Raw genomic sequence first — 23,099 nt, forward strand, 5'->3', positions numbered from 1 at the left:
GGACATAATTTAGAAGGTACATTGTCCACCAGGGCAAACCAGGTCTTCGCATCCGGCCCGCAATTAATTGCAGTTGGCCTAAACATTTGACTTTGCCACGCCAGCAACACCAGCTGTCTACAATTGGCGCTTGCGGCTTCTTGACAGTATTTTTACTTAGACATTCAAAAATTCATAAATCTGCTTCTACTTATTGGATTTTTCTGGTCTTGGTGTCATTTGATTTATTAAAAAAAATTCTATTTTTCTAAATTCTCTACTGTTTGAGATGCTACATAAGTACTTTGGCCCATATTTATACTTTTTGACGCTAAACTGCGCTAACGCAGTTTAGCGTCAAAAAATTTAGCGCTGTCTAACGCCATTCTGAAGCGCCATGCGGGCGCCGTATTTATGGAATGGCGTTAGCCGGCGCTAGCAGACCGGCGCTGCCTGGTGTGCGTGGAAAAAAACCACGTAGACCAGGCAGCGCAGGCGTAGGGGGAAAATGGCATTAGGGCGTCTTAAAATGGGGCAAGTCGGGTTGAGGCAAAAAAATCGCCTCAACCCGATTTGAGCCATTTTTTTCGACGCCCAGACGCCATTTAAATGACTCCTGTCTTAGTAAAGACAGGAGTCATGCCCCCTTGCCCAATGGCCATGCCCAGGGGACTTGTGTCCCCTGGGCATGGTCATTGGGCATAGTGGCATGTAGGGGGGCACAAATAAGGCCCCCCTATGCCACCAAAAAAAAAAAAAAAATAATAATAATTATACTTACCTGAACTTACCTGAATGTCCCTGGGGTGGGTCCCTCCATCCTTGGGGGTCCTCCTGGGGTGGGCAAGGGTGGCAGGGGGGGTCCCTGGGGGCAGGGGAGGGCACCTGTGGGCTCATTTTGAGCCCACAGGCCCCTTAACGCCTACCCTGACCCAGGCGTTAAAAAGTGGCGCAAATGCAGGGTTTTTTGACCCGACCACTCCCGGGCGTGATTTTTGCCCGGGAGTATATATACGACGCATTTGCGTCGCCGTCATTTTTTTAGACGGGAACGCCTTCCTTGCATTTCATTAACGCAAGGAAGGCGTTCACGCCAAAAAATAACGCTATTTGCCCATACTTTGGCGCTAGACGCGTCTAACGCCAAAGTATAAATATGGCGTTAGTTTTGCGCCGAATTTGCGTCGAAAAAAACGACGCTAATTCGGCGCAAACGGAGTATAAATATGCCCCTTTATACCTTGCCTCTAAGTTAAGCTTGGCTGTTTTTGTACCAAACTACCAGAACATTAAGCAAAGGTTTATTTAGAGACGTTTGTGGTTTATCATGACAAAGATCGTATTTATTATTTGAGTAGGTGTCTCACCCATCTCAACCAGAAACCTACGGGCATATTTATACTCCGTTTGTGCCGAATTTGCGTCGTTTTTTTCGACGCAAATTCGACGCAAAACTAACTCCTTATTTATACTTTGGCGTTAGACGCGTCTAGCGACAAAGTTCATGGAGTTAGCGTCATTTTTTTGCGTGAACACCTTCCTTGCGTTAATGATATGCAAGGTAGGCGTTCCCGTCTTAAAAAATGACTGCGATGCATACGCGTCGTATTTATACTCCCGGGCAAAAATGACGCCCGGGAGTGGGCGGGTCTAAAAAACCCGCATTTGCGCCGGATTTTAGCGCCTGGGTCAGGGCAGGCGTTAAGGGACCTGTGGGCTCAGAATGAGCCCAGAGGTGCCCTCCCCTGCCCCCAGGGACACCCCCTGCCACCCTTGCCCACCCCAGGAGGACACCCAAGGATGGAGGGACCCACCCCAGGGACATTAAGGTAAGTCCAGGTAAGTATTTTTTTTTTTTTTAAATTGTGGCATAGGGGGGCCTGATTTGTGCCCCCCTACATGCCACTATGCCCAATGACCATGCCCAGGGGACAGAAGTCCGCTGGGCATGGCCATTGGGCAAGGGGGCATGACTCCTGTCTTTGCTAAGACAGGAGTCATTTCAATGGGGGATGGGCGTCGTAAAAAAATGGCGCGAATCGGGTTGTGGCGATTTTTTTGCCTCAGCCTGACTTGCACCATTTGTGGACGCCCATACGCCATTTTCCCCCTACGCCGGCGCTGCCTGGTGTACGTCGTCTTTTTTTTAACGCACACCAGGCAGCGCCGGCGGCTAACGCCGCCTAACGTCATTGAATAAATACTGCGCCCGCATGGCGCTTCAGAATGGCGTTAGCCGGCGCTAATTTTTTTGGCGCAAAACTGCATTAGCGCAGTTTTGCATCAAAAAGTATAAATATGGGCCCTAATTTTTTACAATGAGAAACGCCCATTCTTTTTTTCATTGCATGTCCTTGACTGCTACTGAAAAAAAGATTCATTTTAATCAAAATTCTCTTTAAAAGAAACAATATTTTTTTCAGAGAAATTTTAAAATATGCAACTTACTTGTGACGTGCTTTGCTGTGGCGGCAATAGGCTTCTTTTCTGAAAAAGAGTAATATACTATTTTGACAAAAACATTCAGCTATTTATGAAAGCAAAGGCGCAGTTCATTCTGATGCAGAAGATTAGAAACATGCTAAAATGCACATGGTGTTACTGTGGGTAAAGCAGACCTAACCACAGTTTAGAAAATAACATCCATTGCGCTTTGGCACGTTTATTTGTGCTGACAGCAAACTGGGAAAAAACTGGAATTTTTCTTTTTTGTTTATACGACATCTGCTAATTGAGGAACAAATACTTCGCAACCGTTTCACCACTTCATTTTAGCGGGCTAATTGCTGTTTTTATCATTTATATTTAAGTCGTTCTAGAGGGCAGCCATGTTATCTGCTCATGGAAGTCTTCGGGAAGAGCTTTGCTATGTGATAAGATGCAGTGACACAAAGCTGCGCATAACGACAGAATGCCCATTTCTCATAATTATTTGCCTGAACTGAATGAAATGCCGTGTTAGCGCCTTTTACCTTAGTGCTGTAAATTGCAAGGGCTAGAACTCTTGCAGTTTATTTTCTTACGGCTTAGGTTATTGTTCCTCGGGGTTTCCCGGCGACGCACTACAAAGCAATAAGAGGCTAGCTCGTCGATTTAACTTCACCGTCTGGTTAATGATGCTGAGTCATGATGTGCACTACAGTGTTATTGGGTAATAAAAGTTATTTACTGTGAAGTATCAGAAGTGTGATAGGAATTAGTTTACAAAAGCAAGCATTATTATTATTATTATTTTGTATTATTATTATTACTATTATTATTATATGTTTTTATTACTACTACTAATACTAATAATAATAATGTATTAGTGTTATTCTTATTAGTGTTATTATTATCAAACCTTTACTTTTAATATCATGAGAATAGAATAGAAAACACTGGGCCAAATTACGGATATTTGTTCTTGTGAGTGCAGATTTGCCCCCATATATGTAACGACAAACTATGCAAAAATTTATTTTGCATTATCCGCCAGCCCAAAACGTCAATTTTTGCACCCATTGCTGGGTGCACATCATGCATTTCAACTTTGCAGCTGTTTGTCGCTGTAAATGATGATTTGGCACTCATTGGTACATGCTACTTTTGGTAAAGTTTGTCTGCCCTGGGCAAACATATAAAACGGTTCACAGCTGAGAGAGTTCTATCTAGGTAGCCAATCAAGGGATCGCTGCATAGGCAAAATAGGCTTTATTACTGGAGTAATAGTTTCTGACTAAACAATGCCAAACTCAGACGCATTCATAGTGAGTAACTTCCCGTCAGCTGTGAGATGATGTCACAACAGTCACAAACAGATATAAGTGCAGAGGAAAAAAAACATAAGTGGGAAGCCTTCCTAGCATCAAGCCAAGATCTGTTTTTAGGCAAGACTGTTTCAGGTTTGTTAAGGAATGACTCGAGTACAAGCTCAGCAGAGTTAACTAGACGTGGGCATTACGTTTATTTTTTGTTCGATTCAATAATTTAGTATTCCACTGTCAGACATTTTCCATCAGGGGCAACAAATACTGGAGCCACTAAAAACAAAGAAAGAGAGAAAGACTCTCTTCTTAATAATACGCACTTCGATCCATTTTCAGTAGCTATAAATCATCGGCCAAATCCTTCTTTTATTCCTAATCCCAGACTCCTCTTCACTACTCCTCAGTGTGTATTGAAGTAAACAGTGTATGGACATGTGACAATGTAAAGTACAATGCATTTCTATCCTCAGTTCAGCTCAGCTCTGGTTAACTCACCCTATCTCAGCTCTACTCCCAAAGTCTGGAACCCACCATTTCTCCAAAACCAACAAATAAGCATTAGGTAAACCCTATCATCAGGTTTAAAAGTCACATATTGGGTAGCCCAGAGTGCAGCATTTTCATTGTTATCATCAACTATATTATTTTATGTGAACAAATACTAAAGCGTAATGAGATCTAATTACTTATGTGCACCAATAATATCCTGAGCCACAACCAGACAGAAAATAAATCACAGTGGGGTCGAGGCCATCTGATGTACATCAGTCAGCCTAAAATCCCATTAAAAAAGGCTGTAACAAGTGGAAAATCAACTGGACATATTTCTCCATAATTTAAAGAACTAAGGACCATTTTTATGGCCGTGTTTGCAACGCGTTTGCAACATGGTACATGCACAACACAAATCTTAAATCAGATTTATGAAGTCGCGCGAGGCAACTTTGCGTGACACTGAGTGGCTCCAAAAATCTAGAGTAAGGCAACACAGTACAAATTACTGCTGTGCCTTACTCTGCTCTAAAAAGGTGTTCCATTGGTGTTGTGTGAGTGTTTCCACACAACCCCCATGGTTTTTGATGCATTAAAACATTTACCAGAACCTTTAGACCTATGAATGCACCAAAATGCTACGCTTTCTCAGAGGAGGGGTAACAAGGAGAAATATATTTAATTCTCCTTGTCACTTCCTCTTTCTATGTGTGCTGCATTCTGCGGCACACAGAAAGAGGAATATGCCTGCAAGGATTGTGTTTTTGCATGGAGGTGTTCCTTTCTCCACAAAACAATTCTGCTTGCATTGCAGGCACTGATGCACCATGGTGTAAGGGTGTCTGTGTTGGTACTAGGCGGCCAACTGTGCACTAATGTAGGGGACAGGTCAGGAATTGTATTGCTTTAAAAACAGCACATTCCTGCCCTTTACCTGTGATGCAGCACATCACAGTAGGTAACTTGCTGCACTGCAGCACAATTTTATAAATATGTCTCTAAGTCTATGCAAACCTCAAGTTGTAAGCCCTCGTCTATCTCCCAGAGCGGACTTTGCAACCATACAGAAAGCACATAATTATGTGAGCGGTTGTGATTTGTACTTGCTGGTATCTTGCATGAAAAATTGAATGTTAGGGCATACCTTTCATTCAAAAGTCACACGAGAAGCCCAGAGAAGGGTTAAAGGACAGAATGTCTCTTAGCTGTTGGCTACTGTTCTATTAGAGACTTGTTCTGCTCAAACCTGTCTCCCACTGGCAAATATCCTTCAAAATGTATGCCTGTGAAATCTGTTGAAGTTTCCAAATTTCGTGAGATTTCAAACTCATCAAAAAGAGTGTCCTCGGGCCGTTGCACATATAAAAGTGCACATTTGTTGAAAAAGTATAGTCCAAGATAATGATGTCAGGCCGGTTCCAGGTCACACTACTATTACCAATGAGCCTGTACTTTGATTTAAACAACATTTTATTGTTTTCAATTAAAAACATAAAGCAATAGCTGCCAGGATGCATTACAAATGGTGAATAATGCACTACAACAGTACATAGTAAATAGATTAAAAAATGACAAGCATATAAATACATAAAATACATAGGTTAAAAATGACAAGCAAGAACGTATGTAAAATAAATAGTTTAAAATGACAAGCAAGCAAGTACAGTCTAAGTACAAAGACAAGCAAGGATATATTCTATCATTTTATTACTCCACTACAGCTTCTAACTAGTAAACAACAACAACTAACTCCCCCACCTACAGTTACCCCTTGTCAAGCTGTCATATGTAGTGCGCCACAGTGTTCAACATCTTCAAAGTTCACCACAGCACTTCCAAATTCCAACCAAGATGATCCACACAAGGACAGTTATTACCTCCCTCCAGGTATTCCTGAAAAATCATGGAGGTGTTCAACAGGTCTGTGTCATCACTCAGAGCCAAGAAGCAATCCACAAGGTGTTCCCATGCTCTAGCCCTTTCAATCGTTCCCTGCCCTCTTCTCAGCTCTCAAAATAACACAGCACTCTCAAGACCAGTCCATTTAACAATTTCTTCTCTCTATTTAATCATTTGAGGGCCTCGCGTCGACTTAAAATGCAATGTCAATTCTCACTTTGCCAGAATCAATGCTAAGTCAATAAATCTAGTAGTGGTTTTCCTCTTTTTGGGGTGGGGGTATCCCCCAAGCATGCAGGTCAGGGATGTACAAGGGATTGCTTGCAAAGTTATCTCATTAACAAAGTTCATTACCATTCCCAAAACTCCGTCAAGGATGGGCAAGACCATACCATATGAAATATTTCTTACCCTATCTCCCCACATCTTGGACATTTTGCAGCAGCCTTCATTTAAAACCTATTGATCTTACCAGGCATAAGGTAAGCTCTGTGCAGAATATAAAAAATAATTAATTTGAATATGGCATTACGAGAAACAACAGGTATATGTGCTGTTTGGTAAGATATTGAGCTTGACTGATGATTATATCTGGACAAAGTGCATGCAAAATAGAGTCTGATAGAATGTTTCAAGCTTGTTTATTCAAGGCCAGCATTGTACACCACAAAAGACTAAGAGGGCTATTATTAATTTGTCAGCCACATAACCATACCACGGTTCTGGTAATATTCAAATCCTATTACACCAGAAGTGGCCCGTCCACCAAATCTAGAGTTTTACTCTGGGGTAGCTGACATTTTACCCCAAATTTCCCCTGTCTTACTAGAAAGAGCTGCTGTGCTGAGAAAATATCCAAGGCAAAAGATCCACCTTATGAAGACTGCATGGTGGAATTGCATTTACTAACATGGGTCCTAACAGTAGACCCTGAAAATGGATCTTCATTTCCAGAAGTCACATACAAAATGTCCCTGGTTTGCTTCAGATTTAGTACCAGTGCCATTTACACTGATGTGTTAATTGGTTGTCATGCACAGAAGTGACGCAAGTGTAAGCAGCATGAGATGGGTTCACCCTGAGGCATTTCCATCGCTTCAAGGCCTATAAATTCCAAATAGCTTAGCTGCTCTCTTTGCCAATGCTTGTTTTTATTGTGACAAAGGCAGATGAGATATAATGTCAAAACATGATGGATATCAAGTACACTGTATTAAAAGTGCTATATGCAACAATGCACTCGGAATGCAGAGAACAGGATGTCCCTCACGTTTTGCCAAAGTATCCCATCCACCAAACTCTAGCAAGGGCCCTAAGTTCGTTAAGCAGTTGCTGAGTTACTAGAAGACCCATGACTTTCTATCATTGTGACCTTATTATCTACATAAGTTCCCGTCCGGTCTTGTTCCTTTTCATGAAAGTTTGTTAGGGGGAAAATGGAGTTCAATCAGTGTTTCTTATTTTTTAATCATGTTACATTTGCTATTATTTTTTTTTCTTCTTGGTGTTGGAAAGTGCATGCAGGAATGCTATGTACGTGCATAATCCTTACTTTATCTGTTTCGTCATCTTCAATGGCTCCCAATGCCATAATTCCTACCATTATGGAATATTTAAGACTTTGCTTGAAACGTGTGCTATATTCACATGTGTTTACATAGCATCTGTTTAGCTTTCTCTCTTTGTCTTGTACATCAGTATTTAAGGGCTGATTTACAAGCCCCATGTGTCGCTGGAGTGTCACTTTTTATGACGTTCCGGCAGCACAGAAGGCAGACCCATGTCTACAAGGCCAAACAATGCCACTTTATGTGGATTTTAATGGCCTTATGGATATGGTGTAAGTCAACACATTCTGAAGCACACATAGAAAGAGGAAACAGCCTCCATGTATTCGTTTTGTGCAGGAATGTGTCCCTTCCTGCACAAACAGAATCCTACCAACAACGCAGACAACCTTGCACATGGTGCAAGGGTGCCTTTGTTGGCAGTAGACACCAAATTGTGTGCTGGTGCTGGCTGAAAGGACAGGAATGCACCATATCTCATAAATACAGTGCATTCCTGCCCTTTCAAATTGGTGTAGGACAAAGCAGCAAAAAGACTTGCAGCGCTGTCCTACCCCAATTCAATGTAAATTTGCCCCTTGGTTTGGTGATATCACTTTCATTTTTAACTTACATCTCCCTCCATAGCTTTTGTTTCCTGTTCTGTTTTTTGTTTTTTAAATAAAAATGTTTTTATAGGTATGAGCTAACAAACTCCTTACTTTACAGAAATTAGACATGAACAACTTTGGGGCGGGGGGTGTCAAATGTAGCACTCTTTATTCTTATTAGTCAACCCGCTTTAAAGCACATCTGATAAGATTGTCTAACATTATCACATTTCTAGAAAGTTTTGCCTTTTTAACTTCCTAAATAAACTTAGGCCCATATTTATACTTTTTTAGCGCTGCATTTGTGCCGCTTTTTGATGCAAAAGTGTTGCAAACTTAGAAAATACAATTGTATTTTGTAATTTTGCACCGCTTTTGCGTCAAAAAATGACACAAATGCTGCGCTAAAAAAGTATAACTATGGGCATAAGTTCCTTAAAGTACAAGTTCATAAAATACACAAGGCAAAACAAGGCAAAAAAGAAGTACAGCAATAGAGAAAGTCAAGTCAATTTAGAATGCTTAAATGCTGCATGTTGTGTTCTAGTCAGTATGAGAGATCATTGTTAAATTGTGCTATGCCTGTTTTGTTTCTACAGGTTGAAATATAACACAGAGTTCTTCAAGGCATTAGCTGACTGGAAAAATAGTGTAAATGCAGATGGATGATGTTTCTTCAGGAAAATCGTGCAGCATGCATACTTCTTGGGTAAAAATGCTTGAATGGCTTTTTAGTAGTCATTTTCAATAAGGTGCTTGGTGTGGTTATCAGAGGGCACCTTCAATTTTGAACTTGCCGTCAAGATTCTCCTTTCCGAAACATGGATATTCTTCAGCCAATGATCTCATAGATCTTAAAAACACCAATATTAACAGTCATATTTGAAGATATTTGGGACTACTTTCTATATACATTCCACCTCATTGCTAAGGTTTAGAGAAGGCCTGGAACAATTGTGATTAACCCCTTCGCTGCCAGGCCTTTTCCCCCTCAGGTGGCAGGCCTTTTTTTGGCTATTTGGGGCAGGGCGCGCTTTGGCCCTCATAACTTTTTGTCCACATAAGCTACCCACGCCAAATTTGTGTCCTTTTTTCCAACATCCTAGGGATTCTAGTGGTACTCAGATTTTGTGGGTTCCCCTGATGGAGACCGAGAAATTGGCCAAAATACATTGGAAATTTTGTTTAAAAAAAAAAAGAAATGGGATAAAAGGACTGCAGAAGAAGGCTTGGGATTTTTTCCCCGAAATTGGCAACAACAAAGGGTTTACAGTGCTAAAATCACCAGCTGCCCAGCTTTCAGGAACAGGCAGACTTGAATCATAAAACCCAAATCTCCAACACAATTTTGGCATTTTACTGGGACATACGACATTTTTACGATTTTTTTGTGCTTTCAGCCTCGTTCCAGTCAGTGACAGAAATGGGTTTGAAACCAATGCTGGATCCCAGAAACCTAAATATTTCTGAAAAGTAGACAAAGTTCTAAATTCAGCAATGGGTAATTTGTGTAGATCCTACAAGGGTTTATGTTGTATCCAAAAGAAGGGAAAAACAGAGAAGGAATATTCCTGAACACGAAGTTTATTTCCACATCAACACCAACGTCCTCACAGCTCCAAGTACAGCAACTGACTCTGGAGCCGATGAAGTCATCAGAACTCCACGCACCCAGCATTCCATAAAGGTACACTGCCCACCCCCAACGACAAATTACAATTGCACATTTTAAAACACAACACATCTTCCCCCTTAACAAACAGAACAAATACTAACACATATGCTACACATTCCCTTCTATGCTACAATAAAATATACAAAAGATACATTGGAAATGAAAAATCCCAATAAACATTCTAAACCTTCCATACATAAACTAAGAAATGAAAAACAAGTTATACTTAGGCAATAACGGCAAGTTGTACATAAGCAATAAAGGCAATATCCCACTGCCTCCCGAAATACCTAGTACGTCACAAACTGATTTAATTATTTGGGTCTAACAGCATTTCTTTTGGGCCTACCCATCACACCCTCCAGATTAGCACCTTCCTCCAACCTTTCAACTTCACCCTCACCCATCACCCCCACAGTATTTCCTATGCCAAAATTTCCACGACCGTCATGCATGTTATTTTCTCGTATGTCTTCTCCTGACCCTCTTCCTAGATCACTAAATTGCCCAGAAAACACACATCCTCTTTCATGTGGAGAACTACCACACCCCACATTCTCACCTGATCCTCTACCTAAAGCACCGCCATCATAACCACTATCTTTCAACTCAACATCAGCCCAAACACCTGAATGTTTTACCCCAGGGGCTACATCTGTCACTTTCGCCACATTCCTCTTATTCCACCATTTGCCACCCTCAACCATAACAGAATGTTTGGATACTCTGACCACCCTGGCAGTGGGAAAAAAACTTGACAATCCCTTTCCCTTCCCCTTCCCCTGAGGTTTTTTTACTCTAACTACATCACCTATACCAAATTGAACCTCCTTAACTCTTTTCAGATCGTCATATCTCAATTTGCTCTTGACCTGTTGCTTAATCACCTTGTCTTTCACCTGATTGATATCAGAAGCAACAACACCTCCTAAAGTTTCCTGTACAACCCACTCTGGAGACAGTTCATTGCAAGAATGTCTACCCTTCAAAAGTACAAAAGGAGCAACACCAGTAGAAGAATGTGGCGTGTTGTGATAACACCATATCCTTTCTGACACCATCTCCTGTATACTCTTCCCTGACCTGATGGCCAATTGAATAGTTTCCTTGAGTAATCTATTTACTCTCTCCACAAGCCCATTACCCTGCGGACTATACAATGCAGTTGTAAGATGCTTAATATTAAGTCTTCTCAGAAATTCAACCATCTGGTGCGATACAAATTGCACCCCGTTATCTGTGACCAAAAACCTGGGAATACCTTCCCAATGAAAGATCTCTTTTAAAAATCCAATCACATTGGTGGTGTTAGGTTCTCTTAAAAACTTGTACGAAACCCATTTGGAATGATAATCTACTGCAACCAACACATATTTCTTCCCGTCATTATAACCCCCAACTGGACCAATGAAATCCAATCCCAATTTCTGCCAAGGTTTATCAGGAAACGGTACAGGACACAAAGGCACTTCTCTAGTATGCAAACCTTTATCCGCCCCCTTGCAAATGCTACAATTCTTAACTGCAAATTCCACCTCTGTGTCCATACCCGGCCACCAATAATATAAACGCAACCTCTTCCTTGTGCCAGTGATTCCAACATGCCCATCATGAGCCAGCTGTATCAACTTGTGCCTTAATTCATTAGGAGGTACCAAACGTTCCCCCCTCATGACAAGGTCGTCCTCCACATTCAATTCCTCTCTAACCTTACAAAAAGGTTTTATTACCTCTAAAACACCATTCCCTGCCGGCCAACCCTCACAAATATATTTTTTAAGAAGCAATAGAGAATTGTCCTTGTTCATAGCTTCCGCCCAAACCTGCCTGGAAATGACTTCCCCAGAAACAAACACTCCGTCTATGATTCCCACCATGACATCCTCATCCTCCATTTGCTTCCCCTCAATTGGATTGTGAACCGGACACCTGGAAAGAAAATCTGCTCTACCATTGTTCTCCCCAGGAATATGTTTCATTTTCATATTAAACTCATAAAGTTTAGCCAACAACCTGGTCAATCTAGGACTAGTCTTATTGAAAATGTTGTCATTCCATAGATAAACCAATGGCTTGTGATCTGTTACCAAAGTAAATTCTCTCCCCCAAACATACATTGAAAAATGGTTGACACCCCAAACACAAGCTAGTGCCTCCCTCTCGATTGTGCTATAATTCACTTCGGCCTCAGAAAGTCGTCTGGACGCAAAAGCAATGGTAAATTCCTTGCCTCCTATCATTTGACTTAAAACAGCTCCTAAGCCAATCCCACTCGCATCCACAGTAATGACAGAAGGTACGTCTTCATTGAAAGGATGAAGAGCAGGAGCCTCAATTATGAGAGTCTTAAGAGTTAAGAAGGCTTGAGCCTGCTCATCCTGCCACAGAAATTTCTCACCCTTCCTCAACAACTTCCTTAATGGCTCTGTCAGATACGCAAAATTGTGAACAAATCGCGAGTAGTACTCACAAAGACCCAAAAAGGATCTCAACTAGTCTTTATCATTAGGAGATGGAGCATTTCCAATAGCCCCTAATAAGTCCTTCTTGGGTAGGATTCCCTGTGCACAAATTGTGTGACCTAAATATTCAACCGTCTCAACCATGAATTTACATTTCTCTTTTCTCACCGTAATCCCGTGCTCTTCCAGAATTTCAAGGACTTTATCAAGTTTGTGTATGTGTTCCTGAATAGACTCTGAGCCTATCAGAATATCGTCCTGATATGCCAACACTCCGTGTACTTCCCCAAACAATTGATACATTAGCTTCTGAAACACAGATGCTGCGGAAGCTAAACCGAAAGGCATCCGCAAAAATCTGTAAGCCCCAAATGGAGTGACAAATGTTGTAAGAGAACGAGACTCCCTACTCAACTCAACTTGATGATAGGCGGACTTGAGGTCAATTGTGGAGAACACTTTCATACCCCCCAATCGTGCCAATAACTCCTGTATTTTGGGCAGCGGGAAACAATCAACTAGAATATTTTTGTTCAAAGACCTCAAGTCCACACATAATCGCAAATCCCCCGTTTTCTTAACTGCAACCACAATCGGAGAAACCCATTGAGACGAATTAGTCGACTCAATGATTCCATCAGCACATAGCTCACGTAGGTGCTCCTTTAACTTCCCTCTGATGCTCAAGGGCACATTACGCACCTTGTGTACCACAGGTATCGCATCAGGTTTGAGAATTATTTTATGCTCATAACCTTTTACAGAGCCTAGTTTATCCCTGAAAATCACAGTATGCTTGTCTAGGACATCTTTAAGAGTATCAAGTTTTATATCCACTTTCTCAATCAGGGTGATAGGTCGTTCAGTACCCGGTCTCAGAACCATCCCAAATTGTCCTTGATCTTTCCACCCCAGAATATTGTACCCTCTCTTGGCTACATATATTTTTGTACTAATAGTCTTCTGCTGATAACAAATCCTTTCTAAGAAATACCCCATCATATCAATTTCTTGACCATCAAAAGCTACTGTTTTTATGTCAGGAGCTGACAAGGGAAGGTTATTCCAATGTGAATGATAATTTGTATCAGATACAATTGATATAGGTGAGCCTGAATCCACAGTGACTCTTAACTTGACTTCCCCAATTTTAACCTCACATACTGGATCCTTAGAAAATTTGCAATCAGCATTAATATCATCGACAATCAAAACACATCTTTTTGAAAAGTCCACCTCCCCTCCATCTGTCAGCTTGTCAATGGCTTGCTGATGCTCAACTAACATTACTTTTTGCGATTGCTTGCATACACGAGCAAAATGACCAGACTTCCTGCATTTTATGCACACTTTCCCCAGTGCAGGACAATTTGAGGAATTGGCAACATGTGACTTAGAACCACATCTGAAGCATAGTGAACTTTTAACATTATTTTTTTTTAAATCTGGAGTGCCCGACATAACTGTCTTAGACTTCTGTAAAACTATGTTCACATTTTCTGCCTGACTTACTTTCATTTTGCTTAACTCTCTGGAAGCTGTTACTGAACGCTCGATGCCTCTAGCAATTTCTAGTGTTTCACACAAAGATGGATTTCTACAACATAAAAATTTTTCTTGGATTCTAGAATCATAACAATTCACCACTAACTGATCTCTTAGGTACTGATCGAGGGGTCCTAAAAATTCACAAGTGGCTGCTAATACCCTAAGCTCAGCTACAAAATTATCAATCGATTCGTGTTGGAATTGTTTTCGAGTAAAAAATTTGTGTCTTTCAACTATTATACTAAGGTCATCCTTAAAATGATTTTCTAACCTCTTTACAGCTTCAGTAAAAACATCCCAACCATCACTGGATGAAGGTTGCACTTGGGGTTGATGATCAAAAATTCTCTGACCTTCTGTACCAAGGCAATTATACAAAATCGCCCTCTTTCGAACCGCAGAAAAATTTACCCCATCTATCGCCACTAAGTAACTTTCAAAAGACTTGAACCAGTGTTGGCATTTTATCATGGGAATACCGGGTTCAGGCAAAAATGCCAGTGGCAAATTTGCTGTTTGCATACCGAGGAATAGACACTGTATGAACGTGTATATGACTTATAAGACACCACTAAAGATAAAAATTGAATAAGTGTGCGAATCAATGTACAAATCTGCAACCGCCTTCAATGTAGAGTAGTCGTGATACGTGCGTGAAATATTGCAAACAGATTCACAGGTCTGCAGATCCAGAAAAGCAGATGAATGTGCGAATCACTGTGCGCATAACATTTTAAGTCCACATGTCCATACAATTTGTACTTTCACTGTAAATTCACAGTCAGAATAGAAGTGTGCGAATCACTGAAAAGATGCACAATTGCGTAGAAATATCTTCCATTCAATAGCACCAGTGAAATAAATACCAGAATATGTACTAATCCGCAAGGTGCAATTAAAATGAAGAGTGCGCCAATTACTGTGCCCCTGTCCGCGTGATAGTGGATTCTTATTTTCTCGCAGTCAGAATAGAAGTGTGCGAATCACTGAAAAGATCCGCAATTGCGTAGAAATATCCTCCATCCAATAGCAACAGTGAAATAAATACCAGAATATGTACGAATCCACAAGGTGCACTTAAAATGAAGAGTGCGCGAATTACTGTGCACCTGTCCGCATGATAGTGGATTCTTATTTTCTGGTGCAGAAAGTCCAGCACAGGTTTTCTTTGTTTATGTGAATAAACACAGTAGAGGCACAGAGAATTCCTCTGACGATTTGCGGATTTATATATCACTATTTGTAAACCAAAACATACACTACAGTAACCAGAATTTGCTCCACGTTGTTTAAAAATATGTAGATTTCAATCTCTGTAAAGAAAATATTCTTGATGTCTTAACCCAATGTCGCATTAACTACAGCAACAAAGAAGAGTTAAACCGGTTCCTCTGAGTAAAATGTTTGTTGATCAGGCGTAACTAGGCAACAGGAACTGAAACCAGAGGACTTCGCCGGGCGCAAGCAGGCAAAGGCCCTTAACAAAATACCTGAACGAGATTGTAATCTGCTTTAAAATAGATTTAAAAACACCAGCATACTCTGTCAGCTGAAAGATTTCCGCTTAATATAACCATGAAGTAAACGAGTGTGAGGACAAGAAATAAATATCATAACAGTTACGTGGGTCCGGATGGTGTTGATAGAAGCTCGTCGCCAATTTATGTTGTATCCAAAAGAAGGGAAAAACAGAGAAGGAATATTCCTGAACACGAAGTTTATTTCCACATCAACACCAACGTCCTCACAGCTCCAAGTACAGCAACTGACTCTGGAGCCGATGAAGTCATCAGAACTCCACGCACCCAGCATTCCATAAAGGTACACTGCCCACCCCCAACGACAAATTACAATTGCACATTTTAAAACACAACAGTTTCCTACAGAAAATAACAACTGAAATAAAAAAATATTGAAATTGAGGTAAAAAACAGCCATTGTTTTCTACGTTCTACTCTGTAACTTTTTCATGCAATGTCAGATTTTTGAATGCAATATACCATTATGACTGCTGGACTCTTCTGGTTGTGGGGATATATAGGACTTGTAGGTTCATCAAGAAGCCTAGGTACGCAGAGCCAATAAATGAGCTGCACCTTACAGTGGGTTTTCATTCTATACCGGGTATACAGCAATTCATTTGCTGAAATATAGAGTGAAAAATAGGTATCAAGAAAACCTTTGAATTTTGAAAATGGGCACAAGATAAGGTGTTGAGGAGCAGTGGTTATTTGCACATCTCTGAATTCTGGGGTGCCCATACTAGCATGTGAATTACAGGGCATTTCTCAAATAGACAAGGGGCAATAACACTTGTTTTGCTATTCTATGTTCCCCCAAGTCTCCCGATAAAAATGGTACCTCACTTATGTGGGTAGGCCTAGTGCCTGCGACAGGAAATGCCCCAAAACACAAAGTGGACACATCACATATTCTCAAAGAAAACAAAGGTGTTTTTTGCAAAGTACCTACCTGTGGATTTTGGCCTCTAGCTCAGCCGGCACCTAGGGAAACCTACCAAACCTGTGCATTTATGAAAACTAGAGACCTAGGGGAATCCAAGATGGGGGTACTTGTGGGGCTCTCAACAGGTTCTGTTACCTAGAATCCTTTGCAAATCTCAAAATATGGCTAAAAAAACACTTTTTCCTCACATTTCGGTGACAGAAAGTTCTGGAATCTGAGAGGAGCCACACATTTCCTTCCACCCAGCATTCCCCCAAGTCTCCTGATAAAAATGGCACCTCACTTGTGTGGGTAGGCCTACTGCCAGTGACAGGAAATGCCCCAAAACACAAAGTGGATACATCACATTTTCTCAAAGAAAACAGAGTTGTTTTTTGCAAAGTGCCTACCTGTGGATTTTGGCCTCTAGCTCAGCCAGCACCTAGGGAAACATACCAAACCTGTTCATTTCTGAAAACTAGAGACCTAGGGGAATCCAAGATGGGGTGACTTGTGGGGCTCTCTCCAGGTTCTGTTACCCAAAATCCTTTGCAAACCTCAAAAGTTGGCTAAAAAACACTTTTTCCTCATATTTCAGTGACAGAAAGTTTTGGAATCTGAGAGGAGACACAAATTTCCTTCCACCCAGCGTTTCCCCAAGTCTCCTGATAAAAATGGTACCTCACTTGTGTGGGTAGACCTTGTGCTTGCAACAGGAAATGCCCCAAACTCTATCTGGACACATCAAAATTATCAAATAGAAAACTACCTGTTTTTGCGGGGGTACCTGCGTTTTTGGTCCTGGGCTCAGTAGCCATCTAGGGAAATCTACCAAACCCAGACATTTCTGAAAAGTAGACACCTGAGGGAGTCCAGGGAGGTGTGACTTGTGTGGATCCCCCAATGTTTTCTTCCCCAGAATCCTCAGCAAACCTCAAATATAGCTAAAAAAATCACATTTTCCCAACATATCTGTGTGGGATCACTGCACCGGGATGAATTTCCTACCACCCAACGTTCTCCTCAGTCTCCCGGTAAAAATGATACCTCACTTGTGTAGGTGGGCCAAGTGTTTGTGAGAGGGAAGACCCAAAAACACGTTGAAATTGAGGGGGAACCACAGTGGGTCCAAAAGGGCAGTTTGAAAAAAAACATTTTTAGGCTGACAAGTGCAGCAGAAATGTTATCGATAGAGATGAGACAATGCTGGGTGGTAGGAATTTTGTGGATTCCTGCAGATTCCGGAAGGTTCCATCACAAAAATGTTGGAAAAATGTGTGCTTTCCAACAAAGTTGCAGGTTTGCAGGGCATAGTGGGTAAGGAAATTGTTTGGGGTGCATGTGAAGCACACCACCCTGGAATTAACTAGATGTTTAGTTTTCAGATGTGTCAAGGTCTTGTGGATTTTTCTACATGGCAGCGTCCCAAAGTAAAAAAAAGTGCAGCCCTCACCATTCTAAGTGGGACATTTTTGAGAGTTACCAAGCTCTCATGGCCCAAATGTAAAACAAAAACCAAAAATAATCAAATGTCCTCTTGCTTGCCATGGGATAAGATGTTTTAGTGTGCAGGGGAGAGCTGAAAGACTGTTAGCCCCTTCAGTAGGGGTGGGGGCATAACCAGGCCCCTACTGGTTGGTAACCACCACCCCACTATTTTTTTTTATTTTTTTTTATTCCCTGGCATCGAGGAGACTTTCTGTCCCCCCAGGGTGTGGATCGGGTGCAATTACTCAATCTGCCCACTGATGGGCAGAACAACTTTGGCCCCATTTTATTTGGGGTGGGGGTATGGGGGTATTTGAAAACAAAATCTTCCCTGGTCTCTGGAGGGCTTTCTACCCTCCTTGGGAGCAGATGGGCCTTCCAAAAATAGGCCAATCTGCCCCCAAGCAAAACACACACATACACACACACCAATCCATGGTGTCTAGAGGTTTCAGATTGGTCTAAAAAAATAATAGGTCGATCTGCCCCCCTGGGGGGCAGAAATGGCCTAAATACAATTTGCCTCAGGGGAGGAACCCTTGTCTAAGGGGTCGCTCCCCATACATAAAAACATAAAGTAAATAAAAAAATATATATATCCCTGGTGTCTAGAGGTTTCTCCACCCCCCCAGGGGCAGATCCTCCTAATTATATTAGGCCGATCTGCCTCCGGGGGGGCAGAAAAGGCCTAAAAATATTTTGCCCCCCCGGGGAGTGGGCCTTGCCTCAGGGGCCGCTCTCCTTTTGCATTAGTGTAAAAAAACATAAACATTTCCTGGTGTCTTGTGGTTTCTGCCCCCAGGGGGGCCCAAATGGCCTAAAATAATTGCCCCCCCCAGGAGCGACCTTGCCTAAAGGGTCATTCCCCAAACATAAAAAAATAAAAATAAACAAAAATGTTTTGTCCCTGGTGTCTAGTGGTTTTCTGCTCCCCCTCCCGGGGGCAGAAATGGCCTAAAAATCATTTGCTCCCCTGGGGAGTGGCCCTTGCCCAAGGGGCTGCTCCCCTTATGTGCAAGTATGAAAAAAAATAATTATCCCTGGTATCTAGTGGTTAACCCCTTCCCTGCCAGGCCTTTTCCCCCTCCTGTGCCAGGCCTTTTTTTGCCTATTTGGGGCAGCTCGCGCTTAGGCCCTCATAACTTTTTGTCCACATAAGCTAACGAAGCCAAATTTGCGTCCTTTTTTTCCAACATCCTAGGGATTCTAGAGGTACCCAGACTTTGTGGGTTCCCCTGAAGGAGGCCAAGAAATTAGCCAAAATACAGTGAAAATTTAGTTTTTTTCAAAAAAATGGGAAAAAGTGGCTGCAGAAGAAGGCTTGTGGTTTTTCCCCTGAGAATGGCATTAACAAAGGGTTTGCGGTGCTAAACTCACCAGCTTCCCAGCTTTCAGGAACAGGCAGACTTGAATCAGAAAACGCAAGTTTCCAACACAAATTTGGCACTTTACTGGGACATACCCCATTTTTAAAAAATGTTGTGCTTTCAGCCTCCTTCTAGTCAGTGACAGAAATGGGCATGAAACCAAGGCTGGATACCAGAAACCTAAACATTTCTGAAAAGTAGACAAAATTATGAATTCAGAAAGGGGTCGTTGGTGTAGATCCTACAAGGGTTTCCTACAGAAAATTACAACTGAAAAAGAAAAATATTGAAATTGAGGTGAAAAAAACATCAATTTTTCTCTACGTTTTACTCTGTAGCTTTTTCCTGCAATGTCAGATTATCGAAAGCAATATACCGTTACGTCTGCTGGACTCCTCTGGTTGCGGGGATATATAGGGCTTGTAGGTTCATCAAGAACCCTAGGTACCCAGAGCCAATAAATGAGCTGCACCCTGCAGTGCGTTTTCATTCTATATCGGGTATACAGCAATTAATTTGCTGAAATATAAAGAGTAAAAAATTGCTATCAAGAAAACCTTTGTATTTCCAAAAAGGGCACAAGATAAGGTGTTGAGGAGCAGCGGTTATTTGCACATCTCTGAATTCTGGGGTGACCATAGTATCATGTGAATTACAGGGCATTTCTCAAATAGATGTCTTTTTTACACACTCTCCTATATTTGGAAGGAAAAAATGTAGAGAAAGACAAGGGGCAATAACACTTGTTTTGCTAATCTATGTTCCCCCAAGTCTCCCGATACAAATGATACCTCACTTGTGTGGGTAGGCCTAGCTCCCGCGACAGGAAACGCCCCAAAACGCAACGTGGACACATCCCTTATTAAAAAAAAGAAAACAGAGGTGTTTTTTGCGAAGTGCCTACCTGTAGAGCTTCTAGCTCAGCCGGCACCTAGGGAAACATACCAAACCTGTGCATTTTTGAAAACTAGAGACCTAGGGGAATCCAAGATGGGGTGACTTGTGGGGCTCTCTCCAGGTTCTGTTACCCAAAATCCTTTGCAAACCTCAAAAGTTGGCTAAAAAACACTTTTTCCTCATATTTCAGTGACAGAAAGTTCTGTAATCTGAGAGGAGGCATAAATCTCCTTGCACCCAGCGTTCCCCCAAGTCTCCCGATAAAAATGATACCTCACTTGTGTGGGTAGGCCTAGCGTCCGTGACAGGAAATGCCCCAAAGCACAACGTGGACACATCCCACTTTTTGACAGAAAACAGAGCTGTTTTTTGCAAAGTTCCTACCTGTAGATTTTGGCCTCTAGCTCAGCCGGCATATAGGGAAACCTACCAAACCTGTGCATTTCTGAAAACTAGGGACCTAGAGGAATCCAAGATGGGGTGAATTGTGGGGCTCTGACAGGTTCTGTTACCCAGAATCCTTTGCAAACCTCAAATTTTGGCTAAAAAAACACATTTTCCTCACATTTCGGTGACAGAAAGTTCTGGAATCTGAGAGGAGCCACAAATTTCCTTCCACCCAGCGTTCCCCCAAGTCTCCCGATAAAAATGATACCTCACTTGTGTGGGTAGGCCTAGCGCCCGCGACAGGAAATGCCCCAAAACGCAACATGGACACATCCCATTTTTTGAAAGAAAACAGAGGTGTTTTTTGCAAAGTGCCTACCTGTAGATTTTGGCCTCTAGCTCAGCCGGCACCTATGGAAACCTACCAAACCTGTGCATTTTTTAAAACTAGAGACCTAGGGGAATCCAAGATGGGGTGACTTGTGGGGCTCCGACCAGGTTCTGTTACCCAGAATCCTTTGCAAACCTCAAAATTTGGCTAAAAAAACACATTTTCCTCACATTTCGGTGACAGAAAGTTCTGGAATCTGAGAGGAGCCACGAATTTCCTTCCACGCAGCGTTCCCCCAAGTCTCCCGATAAAAATGATACCTCACTTGTGTGGGTAGGCCTAGCGCCCGCGACAGGAAATGCCCCAAAGCACAACGTGGACACATACCATTTTTTGACAGAAAACAGAGCTGTTTTTTGCAAAGTGCCTACCTGTAGATTTTGGCCTCTAGCTCAGCCGGCACCCAGGGAAACCTACCCAACCTGTGCATTTCTGAAAACTAGAGACCTATGGGAATCCAAGATGGGGTGACTTGTGAGGCTCTGACCAGGTTCTGTTACCCAGAATCCTTTGCAAACCTCAAAATTTGGCTAAAAAAACACATGTTCCTCACATTTCTGTGGCAGAAAGTTCTGGAATCTGAGAGGAGACACAAATTTCCTTGCACTCAGCGTTCCCCCAAGTCTCCCGATAAAAATGATACCTCACTTGTGTGGGTAGGCCTAGCGCCCACGAAAGGAAATGGCCCAAAACACAACGTGGACACAACATATTTTTCCACAGAAAAAAAGAGGTGTTTTTTGCAAAGTGCCTACCTGTGGATTTTGGCCTCTAACTCAGCCGGCCCCAGGGGGGGGGCAGAAATGGTCTAAAATAAATTTTACCCCCCACCCCAAGCCCTCCCCGGGAGCTCTGCGTGACATTGGCGCCAAAAAACAAATCCCCAGTGCCTAGTGGTTTCTGCCCCCTTGGGGGCAGATTGACCTAAAATCGCCCCATCTGCCCCCAAGGGGGGCAGAAATGGACTAAATACAATTTGCCCCCCAGGGCACAGTCCCTTGCCTGATGGGTCGCTACCCATCTCTAAAAAAACAAAAACAAAAAAAAAAAACACACAAAAAAAAATTGCCCTTCCGCCTAGAGGTTTCTGCCCCGCCTGGGGCAGATCGGCCTAATAATAGGGGGGGCAGAAATGGCCTAAAATAATTCCCCCCCCCTCAGGGAGCGACCCTTGCCTAAGGGATCGCTCCCCTTGCGTGAAATTCACGCAAAGAAAAAAAACTCCCTGGTGTCTAGTGGTTTCTGCCCCCCTTGGGGGCAGATTAGCCTCATCAAAATAGGCCAATCTGCCCCCAAGGCGGGCAGAAATGGCCTAAATATAATTTGCCCCCTAGGGGAGCGACCCTTGCCTAAGGGGTCGCTCCCCAACTAAAAAAAAAAAAAACATAACAAAAAAAAAACAAAAAAAAAAAAGATCCCTGGTGCCTAGATGTTTCTGCCCCCAGGGAGGGCAGAAAAGGCCTTCCCGAAAAATGCCCCCCCCGGGAGCGACCCTTGCCCAAGGGGTCGCTCCCTTTTGTCACTTTCTTCTTCCAAAAAAAAAAATCGCTGGTGTCTAGTGGGGTTTCAAAAGCCGGATTGCAAGCAATCCGGCTGCTGAAACCCTGGGAAAGACTTCAAAGGGAAGGAAATACATTTCCTTCCCTTTGAAGCCCCTCCGGGCCTCCCCCACGTGATTGAAAGAGAAATGCTGAGCATTTCTCTTTCAATCGCGCTGGAAGCAGAGCTTCCAGCGCAATGCGGGAGGCCCTTGTGACAAATCAGCGTGCACTCGTGCGCTGATGTCACAGGGGGGGGTGGGGAGGGTCGGGGGTGGAAGGGGAAGGTCTTCCCCTTCCATCCCCCCCTTGTGGGGGGCGGGGGTGCACAGGGGGGTAGCGCTAGCGCTCCCCCAAGTTCCTGTGCTTTGGACGAGGTGACCTCGTCCAAAGCACACAGGAACTGTAGCCTTGGACGAGGTCACCTCGTCCAAGGCACAGAAGGGGTTAATGGCCCAATAATAATTCTCCCCGCTCCCCCCCGGGAGCCACCCTTGCCCCAAACATAAAAACATTAAAAAAAATATATATATATCCCTGGTGTCTAGTGGTTTTCTGCCCCCCCAGGGCAGAAATGCACCATATCTCTCAAAATATGGATAATTCCTGCTCTCTGCCTGATGTGGC

General features: G+C 42.6%; 1 protein-coding gene across 43 annotated transcripts in view; it reads right to left on the bottom strand.

Annotated features, from left to right (window-relative positions):
- Positions 1–23,099, bottom strand: part of TRDN (triadin) — a 1,868,677-nt gene that overhangs the window by 882,007 nt on the left and 963,571 nt on the right. For 41 of the 43 annotated variants that reach the window (XM_069234794.1, XM_069234791.1, XM_069234779.1 and 38 more), the window contains one exon: positions 2,428–2,466. The exons of the other annotated variants lie outside the window; for them this stretch is intronic. In XM_069234794.1, coding sequence (XP_069090895.1) covers positions 2,428–2,466 — 39 coding nt within the window. The remainder of the gene's footprint in view (positions 1–2,427; positions 2,467–23,099) is intronic. 43 annotated transcript variants of the gene reach the window in all.

Source organism: Pleurodeles waltl, chromosome 5, assembly GCF_031143425.1.
Source record: "Pleurodeles waltl isolate 20211129_DDA chromosome 5, aPleWal1.hap1.20221129, whole genome shotgun sequence".
Lineage (NCBI taxonomy): Eukaryota > Metazoa > Chordata > Amphibia > Caudata > Salamandridae > Pleurodeles > Pleurodeles waltl.